Consider the following 11,898-nt stretch of genomic DNA (forward strand, 5'->3'; position numbering starts at 1 on the left):
GATAGGGAGATGGAACGTGTTCAAACGTACCTATCTGTTGCTGGACTCTGTTGTTTCCTGTTGTCTCCATACCCGTAGCCTTGATGTTACCCTGGACTCCAATTTCCTTCTCCTCCTACATCCCTCAGATCTGCAGCACACCTCCTGCGTGATCCTGCCGTGATTTCACCACCTTTCCCCTTGCAGCTCCTCTCCCTTGGATTCCTGCAACTCCCTTCTCTGCAGCTCTGTTTCCCAGAGCTCCAGGGCCTGGCATGTGCAGAACTGCATTGCTCCTGCCTCCTCACACCTATGAGGAAGCTTGAGCCCAACCCATGCCACAGACAGTTCCGCTGACTTCCTGTCTGCATCAGAATACAGGTCAAAAGGATTCTACATGGTCCAAGTTCATCCCTGGAGTAACACCCTCAACTTCAGTGGAATTACATGAGTTTGGCAAAATGTGTTCTAACTCCCTCTTTGGAACTTTCTCCAGCCCATCCTAAGGGACATGGGGCCAGAATCTCAGCTGATGTAAATCAGTGTAGTTTTGTTGGCTTTGATGGAGCTATGCTGATTTACATCAGCTGAAGATCTGGCCTCTCTGGGCCTCTCTCCCAGCTCCTTTATTTAGCTAGCATCAGCCTCATTCTCACAATCTGGCTATTGGTGGTGCAAGAACCTTCTCCTTTGCTGCTCCTACCACCCGGGACACCTTGCCTCTAATACTCCACTGTCCATCTCAAATCTAAACTGAGGACACATTTTCTCCCTTGCCCATGGTTATTATTATTTAATATTCTCATTATGTTATCCCAAAAGACCCAGTAAGAATCCATTATGCTAGAAGCTGTGCAAACACATACAAAGACAGTCCCTGTCTGAAGAGCTTAAAATCTGTGCCTCTCGATTTCTCTCGGCCACCGCTGTTATTTATTATTAGCTCTATAGTTTTATTATCCACAGCTGCTGTAAATCAGCAGAGCTCAGCTGAAGTCAGAGGAGCTCCATCAACTGAGGATCTGGCTCAAAAGCTCTAGAGAGTTTGAGGATTCAGTCTCTCTGAAATCTGCTGTATGAAATGATATTGCCTTTTATTGGTCTTTGCCCCAAGTGGGTGATTCACTGTTAATACCAGCGTACAGTGTTGCAGGTGAGAGATGCAAACTTCCCCTAGCCTCTCCTTCCCCCCGGTTGTGATGGTTTTGCTTGTACGGGGTTTGTTTGAAACTACTCAGCTCTTAGTTTGCTCTGTTCCTTCTCTGCAGACTGTGATTCGTACTGCAAGCCAGCCAAAGGCAACTACAAGATTAATATGAAAAAATACTGCAAGAAGGATTATGGTAAGCTGCTCTTCCTTCCTGAAGTCAACTTCGCAGGGAAGAAGAGTGAGGAAATGGGCCAGCGGACACCTGCTGCCACGCCTTGGATGGGCAAACCCAGTCCTGGGATGGGAACACAATTCTGTCCCACCCTGATCTGTCGGAGCATCTCACCCTGCCCTAGGCGGGTCGTGCTCTTCTGGACTGAGAGGGGAATTCAGTTTGTGTTCACTTCATCCAAGCTTCCCCCACCCTCTGTTCCTCTCCTATTGGGCCTCAATCTAGCCAGAGATCCAGCTGCTTACAGAGAGGCATCCAAGGTCAGCGGTGACCAAAAGTCATTGCCATCTGGTGGTAGTTCGATGGCGCATGGTGGTCTCTGGCCAATGGTGGACTGGTGTCCACATCCCCTATCTTTCCTCAGCTGACCCTCACCCTCACTGTAAGAGATGGCAATCAGCACCCTAGTTGGTAGAGATGCTAAAAATTAAAGGCTATCTTGTTCAATGGCTTGAATATGCATTTGCAGGCAGGAATCTGAGAATTTGGTGTTTTAATTATCTGATTTGCAACTGCAGTCAGGAATTCTGGGCTTCAATTACTCAGATTTAATTTAATTTAATGGAGGGGGCCAATTTTCCAGACACTTCAAGGGAAGCCATCTTCCCCAAATTCACCCCGAATATACATGGAGTATAGGTGACCCTCTCACTCCTTGAGGCCGTCTGTCTAGAACACTGCTGAAGTGCACCGATGAGGGGGTGCTGGAAGCTAGTGCTGCCACTGCCCATCTGGTACCTGCCGTGGAGGCAAAGTGACACCTTCAGTGTCTGGTGCTGTCAGTCTGGCCCTTTCCACCAGCATGACATTCATTAAAGCAAACCTGTTAAACCATTCCATGCCCTCTCCCCCTCCATCCCTCCCTGCCTGCCAGATACCTTACAAAGAACATTTTCTCCATACTCTTGTTGTCTGAGGGGTCTTGGGAGAAAGCTGATGTGAATCACTACTGTGAGGCCAGGCTGGGCGGATGCTGACTGCACGTTGTTAATCACTGTGACACAGGGCCATTCACACTCGGGCGTGGAGGGAGGTTCGCTAGAGAGAGCTGGTTGATTGATCTTCCACAGGAACCCTTGGCTCCAGCCGAAAAGATGGTTTTGGCAAGGTGGAGAGCAATAGAAATGGCTGTCAGATGGCGCTGAGTCATGGGGTGAGGGAGGAGGCTGGAGTGAATGTGAGCTTGGAGAGAGAAGAGCTCACCAGAACTAGTCCTTCCATTCAGCTAGACTTTCTTGCAACTTTAACCCATTTACGTTTCTCAGGACTTTCAGTGGAAGGGTTCCAAGTAGCCACCTGTGCCATATGTGCCCGTAATAGACTCATGGGAGCTTGTAGATCCCCCATAAAAGGAATTCTAAGTGTGGGTCATTTCAGTGTCGAAAAATTCAACATTGTGTTTGCCGGCAAATATCTATTGAGCCACAAAACTCTAATTTCCAGGTACTTTCCAACTATTTCTTTTAGGGTGACCCCTGATTTTCCTCTTCAGTCCCCTGATTTAGTTGGGGATTGGTCCTGCTTAGAGCAGGGGGTTGGACTAGATGACCTCCTGAAGTCCCTTCCAAACCTGATATTCTATGATTCTATGATCCCTGAGCTGCTCTTTGTACCTATGGACCACATATGAGCACCTCACAGATAGGCATGACTTTATCCTCACAACACTCCTGAGAGGCAGGGAAACATCATTCTCGCCATGGAGAACTGAGGCACAGAGAGATTGTAAGTGACTGGCTCCAGGTCACCTAAGGACTCAGTGACAGAGCTAGAAACTGAGTGCACATCTCCTGAGTGACAGGCTACAAACACCCAGTACTACCCGTAGCCCAGCCAGCCAGGCAGCTGCTACAACTGCTTGTCAGGAGTCCCGTCACTGGGTCGTGGTTGGGGAGGTCTGAGGCGTTCCAAGTTAATGTGGCCTCGTTCTGAAACCTGACACAGGTTTTAACCCAGCATAACTCTATTGACCTCAGTAAAATTAACCCCAATTAACACCAGTGTCAGTGAAGGGAGAATCAGGCCTTCCAACTCTTTTTGCTGCCCTGTGTCTTCCAGGGCCAAATCACTGCCTTTCCACTTTGGTTTCCCAGCATCCTGCCCCTTCCTCATGTACCTGGCCTGAGATGAAATCATGTTTGGCCAGCAAAACTCAGAACCATATGACAGTCCCAAAGCAGGGTGAATGTCACTGACTAGCAATGTGTGTCTGAAAAGGAAAATTAAGCAACATCTTGTCCTCCAGCAGTGCAGGTAGAATTTGGAGGCTCAGTAGGCTCCTGAAGGCTGCCTTTTCTGAGCACTCAGCAGTCTCAATCATCCTCTGGACCACAGAAGCTGTGCCCTGGGGGCTTGTTGCTTTAAGAAGCATGGGGATAGCTGTTCTGAGTAAGGCTGGTCAAAAAACGCTAATTACTTTTCGCTGGCAATTTTGGAAAATTGGTATGAGGTTGGGGGGCGTTAAATTTTCCAGTTTTTCATAAAAAAACAAAAACAAAAAAAGTTGGTGATTTTTTTTTCATTTTTTGTGGGAAATTTTACCAAAACCAGAAATTTTTTACTGAAAAATTTATTGTGAGCATTTTTGTTTTCATCACAAAGCCATTTCTCATCCCCAAAAACTGTTTTGAAGGAAAAATTCCAAGCATCTCTAGTGCCAAGGAACTGAGTGTTGTGGCAAGAAGATGTAACTAGATCTTGTGGAATTGGTCCGTCGAGAAGCTGCATGAAACAGGACAGAGTGTTTTCTTAAAGGGTGGGTGGTTCCCCTGTCAGAGCAGAAACAATCCCACAAAGATTGAGCCATGCAAATGTGCCTGTTGCCAGAACAAGGGGGTGGGAGGTGGGGTGGAAGAAGAGTATAGGCTGACCAAATAGCAAGTGTGAAAAATCGGGACGGGGGTGGGGGGTAATAGGAGCCTATATAAGAAAAAAAACCAAATATCAGGACTGTTCCTATAAAATTGGGACATCTGGTCACCCTAAAAGAGTATCATCACTGACTCTTGCTCCACTCTGAACATCTCTCTTTGTCTCTCCCCCAGTTGTCCAAGTGAATGTCTTAGACATGGAGACAGTGGCCAACTGGGCTAAGTTCACCGTCAACGTCCTCTCGGTCTACAAGTGCCGCGACGAGCGCGTGAAGCGTGGTGATAACTTCCTGTGGATCCACATGAAAGACCTGGCCTGCAAGTGCCCCAAGATCCAAATCAGCAGAAAATACCTTGTCATGGGGATCAGCGAAAACCCCACTGACCGTCCAGGACTAATGGCAGACAAGAACAGCCTGGTTATCCAGTGGCGGGATGCCTGGACCCGGCGCCTGCGGAAACTGCAGCGGCGAGAGAAGAAGGGGAAGTGTTTGAAACCATGATGGGTTTTGTGTCTGTCCCTTACTAAAGTCCCCGCCCTATGCGCACTCTTCAGACTGTTCCCCAGAGACTCTGTATATATATATAGCGAGAACAGACTCTCCTGTCTATAGTGTATATTTGCGATGGGTTCCTTTGTGTGCGTGAAGGCCCGGGTGTGCCTGGGGGGGGGGGGGGTGTCCTTAATGTTGATTAAAAGTAACACAGTAAGGACAAGCCTTTAAAGAGGAGTGAAGTGCAGGATGAGCCGAGTGTTACTAGGTCTGAAGTTGCTCAGAAGATATAAGCAAAAGACCTCTCTGTCTGGGCCCCTCTCCTGTGGGTGTCTCTCAATGTTTCTGATCTCTCTTCCCTTTTGGTGATGAGCTCCATGCCCTGCTTGCTCCCAGTGTCCAAGCACAAGTCCTCAACTCTTCACTTGGCCACAGTACACCTGGGTGTGGAGAAGTCTAAGCTCTTCAGTCCCCTTCCCATCCATAGCAACTGAGACTGACCTGGTGTCAGTTCATGGATTATGAGGCAAGAAGAGACCACTGTGATCATCTCGTTTGCCCTCCTGAATAGCACAGGCCAGAGAATTTCCCTGACGTACCTTCCCCCATTCCCATCTTCTACCCTATTTCAGGTCTCCCTGAAGGGAAAGCAAAAGCATTGGACATAGAGGGTCAGATTCTTCTGTCATATGTACTGGTATAGATAAGGAATAAGTGCATGGCTTGTTAATGGATTTCCATATGCATCCAGTATGAGAGGAGATTCCAGCCCTGGAGTTCCATGAAAAACCAAAGGGTCTGATTTGCCAGTTACACCATGTTAATGCTGATATACCACCACTGATTTCACTGGCATGACACTGACGTGACACAGTGAGAATCAGGCCTTTTGGGTTTATTCAGCGACTGCTGCCATGGACCAGCCCCCACCTACAGACTGGTCTTAGCCAAGGTCACTGCCAAAGGCCCTCTTATATCCTCTCAGAAAATGTGTATGTTTGTGGGGGAAGATCCTCAGCTGGGTGAAAATCAGCCAATTTGTATCAGCTGAGGATCTGGCTCGACATGCATAAATCAGCTGTGGGCCTGATTCTGCCCTGCTTTTCACCTGGTGTAGTTATTTTCATCTGGGCCAAAGGACTGTGAAATGCTGCCATTTGGACTTGGACAGTGTTTTGCAGAGGTGTAAATGAGGGCAGAAGGTGAAATCCCAGGAAGACTGAGTCCTCGGAGTGTTTTTGTGCTTCCCCAGCCCTCTGAGTCTCAAGGGGTAGGATTGATAAAGCAAAGTTAATGCACTGGTGGTTATGGTGAGAAGCTCTAGTTCACCAGGGCAAGGGAATTGTAGTCCCTTAACACAGGCACATTCCAAATGGGCACAGAGTGGGCCTGGGTGGCTGTTGGATTGGATCTACTCAGAGGGCAGGAAATGGTGCAGCAAGATAATGGAGCAGCCTGGAAACAGAGTGTGGCGGGATAATCCTTGTAAACCAATTGCCGTGGGCACCTGTGGCTCAGGGAGGCATTATGCTGCAGAGCAGTTTAAGACTGAGGCTCATTGGCAGAGCTGTGTGAGGGCCCAGGTCTAGCACAGGGACCATTGCAGGTTAAGATACTGGCAGAATTGTGTAGTAGCTCAGGAATGGAAGAGTGTGTTGTGAGGCCAGACTGAGGTGATCTGCATAGTGATGCAGGACTGAACACCAGGAGGTGCTTTGGGGCATGGTTAAGGTACATTAGCAGAGCTGGCTGAAGGCCCAGAATTGGCTTAGCAAAGCTCTTTGAGGTCAGGACTGTCATGCACTGAAGGCCCATGAATGCTGGCAGAACAAGGGGTTGCTGAAAATCAAAGTTCCATAGCTGTGGGAGGACCAGAGACAGACTAGCAAATGGTCACATGAGGTGTGCTAGCTGGACTAGTTTGCCCAGCGGCTGCCTTTGCTGTTCTCACAGCAGACAGCACTAGCAGGTGCACCCTTGTGTTTGCATTAGTACATGGAGCAGAGTGGAAATGCACATTCCTGACACCTAGTCACTACTCATGTTATTTACATTCAGCCTCCATCATGGGATGGTCATTGAATCACAATCCAGTCCGTCCGTCTCCCCCCCCCCCCCCCCCCGGCCAGGCCCCAGAAGGTAATGTCACCTGGGACCATACATGTGAGGCCATGTTTTCTTACAATGCCAAAACCTGGCTAATTATTGAAATCAATTGCAAAAAAAACCCACCCTTTTCTCCAGGGGGCCTGTGAGTTCACACTGCAGCCTGATTCTCCTCTCATACCAATTTTACACCAGTGCAACTTGCTTGATTTGAGTGCAGTTACTCCTCATTTACCCTGGTGTAAGTGTGATCAGGACCAGACCCACAGTGTGCTGTGTCACACATATTTTGCACACCCACTGAACACCAAAGCCCTGACGCTGATCTCATTTACACCCATGTAATTCCAGAGCAACACCATTAAAGGCACCTGAGCTACCCTGGCTTTACATTGATGTAACTGACCTCTGGAGTTGACCCCCCCCCTCAAAAAAAAAACCCCACAAGCCATTGCTGTGCTAGGAATTGTCATTTCCTAACCAATTTACACCATGGGGCAAACTCAGGCCTGGTGTAAGAAGCTGCAATGCCATTTTTGACTATGCTTAGGGAAGAAGCTGTACAATGGTTTATTATTGTAGGGTTACAAATAAAGCCCATTTTGTTTGTGGCCCTACTAATGTATTCTAGCAGAACAACACTCTAGCAACCTTCAGGGCTCATTTTTGGCTTCTGAGCCGTACCAATGCCCCCTCCATCCCGTGTCAATCCCCTTACCTACTGCTGACACATGCAAAGGGGCACCTAGAGCCTGACTGCAGCATAAGCTAGCGTGGCAGCTGCCTAGCCTACTCCAATGAGGGGTGGAAGGCTGAGACCTGTCTCCCAGAACGTGGCTCATGGGACACGGGAATACTGGCTAGAGCGTGGCGGAGCGGCGCGAATGCCCAACACCTGTGGGCCGGCAATGAGATGGGGGGCAGGGCTTCCAGAGTTGCGCTGAATATAGTAATTGACATAATGGCCACAGGCGCCTTGACAAGTAACAGACTCGTGTGTCACTAACACAGGTGTGACGCGGGCCCATTTGTAGCATAGTAACTGCTCGTCCCTCGGGTCACCTGCGTTGGTGTAGTTGCTTGGCAGGGCTTTGAGCGAACTCGCTCGCTCCTGGCGTTAAATGTTACAGGTACTTTTTGTTTAAAATGTTCCTGTGAATTACAGCCGCACAGTGAGAGCAAACGTCATGTCCCCTCCCGCTCCACGTGCAGCCCCTGTGCTCTCAGGAGCGGGGGGGAAGGGCCCAGGTAGCACAAGGCTGGTGCACAATCTGTTCAGGTGCCAGCTGATGGGGAAAATGCACAGAGCACCCATGCCCTGCTTTAGCCTAATGTGACTCTACCTTCCCGCCCCTCCGGTGCCTGTGAGCCACAGGACCTGGTCCACCCCCGCCTTACCCTGTGTGCAGTCCGTTAACACTAGTGCAACGTGGTCATGCAACCTGTTACCAAGTAATGGGCCAGACCCTCAGCTGCTGCAGCCTGTCATAACTCCACGGAGGGCAACAGAAGCACTTCTTACACCAGCTGAGGAGCTGGCCCAGGAGTGGGAGTGCTTGACACCCCCTTGCAGCACACAGGGTGCAGGGTAGGGGAGAATCAGGCCCACAGGCCTCTGCAGCGGTGTGATGGGCTCCGGTCAACTCCCACTGAAGCCTAAAGAGGCTTGTTCTGCTGGCTTCTATGGGCACAGTCGCCATCACTTTCGCTGTCCCTAGTTTCTGGGGGGTAGGGGAGACGGGGTGTGTGTGTGTGTGTGTGTGTGTGTCCGTGTGTGCGTGCATGTGTGCTGCTGTTCCTGTTCTGCAACAAAGACCCTCTCAAAGTGACCAGGAAAGTGTGCAACTGTCACAGTAACTGCTTAACTCCCAAGCTGCTAGGCACAAACCAAGAGAAGGGTGGTTTTTTTGTGGAGGGGTTTTGCATGGTCGCTGAGAACGGCTGCTCCTGGGTGAATATGCTGTGGAGAATTTCTCACTTTCTCACGCACTAAATGCCACTTGGGCTGCACCTTTTGGGGGAGGAAACTCACCCCACATAGAGTTGCAGCACAAGTGCATCTTAAATCACACCTACACCCTGAGTGGGGCTGCAGGGGCGCTGAAGCTGCCTGCTGACCATCTGTACAAGGGGTAGACTTCACTGCTGTAGCTTATGAACCTTGGGTGCCCAGACTGCAGCCTGAGGGTCAAATCCAACCCAGCCCAGCCTAAAACAAAGCTCACTGCTGCTCTCTCTGTGTCAGGTGAGGACAAAACTGTCGGGTTTGACAGCTGGTGAACTCAGACCACAAGGCATTTCACGTCATATTCCTTTACTGAGCAGGTAAATGCTATGGTTGACATTTGCAAAGCTGGCTAGGGGAGTTAGATGCTGCTCTAATTAAAGAGGCACATCTACAGCCCCTAGGCTGCTTGGAGACTCTCAGCCTGTGCCTGTGTGCCTTTACTTTGTATTTAAACATACAACCATATAAGGGCAGATTCAGGATAGTTTTTGGTGTTTTGGCAAGTTGCCCTTGAACGTTGCAACGTTTGGGCACCCAGAATGGTAGGTATGACATGGGCCAAGCCTGCTGCAGGAAACACCATCTCCCTGACCCTCTCCTCAGGCCAGCTTTGGACCTCTAGGTTATAACATGTATGTCTTGTCAATAGTTTCCAATATGCAACAGAGCAAAAGAATTGGAGGGAGGCTGTGGACCAGGACATCTCCATGAAATAATGTTGAATATGTAAAAAAAAAATAACAACCAATGTTATGGAACATAGTGTAACATATATAAGATATGTACTTTTTCTTTTTTATTATTATTGTTTTTAATAACACGAGTCTAATGTGTATTGCCTGCCTAAATCGGTGTTTTCTTTCCCTGAGACTGCAGTTTGCATTTGGCTTTTGATGCTAAACTGCTGATGACACCTCATCCCCCACCCCGGACATGGGTTCAGTTGCTTCTTAATTGCACCAGTAAGGCCCACTTGGAAGCATGCCTCGCGCAGAGCACAAGGCAAGTGCTCAGCATAGCAGGGGTAAATGTGCTTATTTACACCAGCTGAAGATCTGTGAGTTTGGGGGGTGGGACTGAGACCCAGACTGGATTCCAAAGGAGGAGGTTCAAGGGATCCCATCAAGATCAAAAGCAAGGACCCTGATTCTGAGCTCACTTAGAATGAAATTCAGCCCTGTGCATGCAGCCCTGGGCCTGTGCACGCTGATTACATTCCACTTGCTGTGAGTAGTGCCTCGACTTCGGGCTGGTGTTTTGCACAGGGGTGAAGGTCACTCTTACCCCCATTTTACTCTGGTGCAACCCCATTTGCTTCAGTAACTGGACATGGGGGTCCGAGTGAAACCAAAATCAGGCACTGGGGCCAACTCTGCTGGCAACGATTGGTGCAGCTCCATGGCAATCATGGGACTTGGGGCAGTTTGCACCAGTAGAAAATGTGCCTCCATGGTTTTAAAATTGCCTGTAGCTTTGTTACTAGCGCCACCTTTGCTGATGAAATATGCCTCCTCAGCTGGTGTAGATCAGCACGGCTGCAGGGGTTACAGCGGCACGCCACAGCGGAGGTGCTGCCTCGGCCCTCTGAAAGGGGTAGAGCAAAAAGCCCACTTCTCTTCACTTGGTGGAGCGTAAAGAAAGGCTGGCCAGTAACCACACAGAAAACGGCCACCGAGGCGAGCCGATGATACGAGTAGGGGATGGTGCATGCACACGCTTACTGGTCACGCTTATGTTAAGGGTCCACTTACAAATAGTTTCTATAAGGTGGATAAATAATTAACAGATGCTATAAGCATGTGACAGCTATGAGTGGTCTGTGTGACAGCAGGTTATGAACAAATCAGGAGGCAGTGTTACAGATGATTATATGTAATCTATTGATCTGTTGGATTGTATAACAATCTGTAATAAATGATGGACTATTTATTAAACCATCTGTTAACATTTTATTAACCCTTTATAAGCTATTTAGAAATGGACTCTGAAAATAGAGGGTGCCACTGACTAGCAGGCATGTTAACCTCAATAATTTAGCTTCCCTGAGCAAATTTTCTCACTTTTGTCACTTCCTGACCCTTCTTCCAGTCCATATTAAATGCCATTTCTTCCATACTAAGCCCTGGCACACCTCGCCTCTGGCTGCTGAGAACTGCCATTTACTGCTAGCTCTGAAGATGGTTTTAATCCATGACAGACTTTGCCTCTAACTCTGGAGTTACCAGGTTTCCTTAATAGCCTCGTGAGGATTTAATCAAAAATTCAACCCTGAAATTCTAAGTGCATCACATCCCCTCTTCTCCTGGTTCTAAAGGGCTGGGGAGCAGTCAGGCGTGGTTTGTTACATGCAGCCCGATGATTGAGTATTTTTTGGTTAATCTAAACCTAATCACATCGATATGTGTCTTACTTTTAAGCCCTGAAGCAGAGCTCTGTGGAGCTGGAAAGCTTGTCTCTCTCGCCAACAGAAGTTGGTCCAATGAAAAATATCACCTCTCCCACCTGGCTGCTCTAATAGCCAGGGCCAACACAGCTACAACAAACACTGCAAACATACTTTTAGTCTAATCTGTCCGTCTGTCTATCCTCACCAGCATTTTTAATGCGCCTCTCATAATGTCTTGGCACCAGAGCTACAGTTAAGGATTTCCCTGAAATTCATAGAGTTTAAGGCCAAAGGGCCCACCGGCTCATTCAGTCTGACCTCCTGTTTGTCACAGGCCACCAACACAACCCAGTCACCTGCCCACTAAAGTCAACAATCAAAATAAGACCAAAGTATTACAGCCCTCAGGAGACGAGGCTGTTCTGTGCCACAGGCAGAGAACAAAAGGGACTGAGGTGCGCCAGTGCCTGAGGCCCAGCAGGGCAGATGTACCCAGATAATCCCAGCAAGTGACCTGCATAAATGGCTCTGTGCTCTTTCGGTCTTTAACTTCAGTCACTGTTAGAACTGAGATAAGGTCTTCCTTCTGCTTTTCCCTGACCCTCACTGTCTCCTGCCCACCGGAAGTGAAACCGATGGTTCCTTCTGGGGGAAAGCAGCTCTTGCATTTTGC

General features: G+C 48.7%; 1 protein-coding gene across 1 annotated transcript in view; it reads left to right on the plus strand.

Annotated features, from left to right (window-relative positions):
* NTN3 (netrin 3) overlaps nt 1-10,773 on the plus strand; it is an 89,845-nt gene extending 79,072 nt beyond the window's left edge. The window contains exons 6-7 of the mRNA XM_048868402.2: nt 1,248-1,322; nt 4,406-10,773. Coding sequence (XP_048724359.2) covers nt 1,248-1,322; nt 4,406-4,734 — 404 coding nt within the window. The 3' untranslated portion in view covers nt 4,735-10,773. The remainder of the gene's footprint in view (nt 1-1,247; nt 1,323-4,405) is intronic.
* The last annotated feature ends 1,125 nt before the right edge of the window (nt 10,774-11,898 follow it).

Source organism: Caretta caretta, chromosome 10 (assembly GCF_965140235.1).
Source record: "Caretta caretta isolate rCarCar2 chromosome 10, rCarCar1.hap1, whole genome shotgun sequence".
Taxonomy (NCBI): Eukaryota; Metazoa; Chordata; order Testudines; family Cheloniidae; genus Caretta; species Caretta caretta.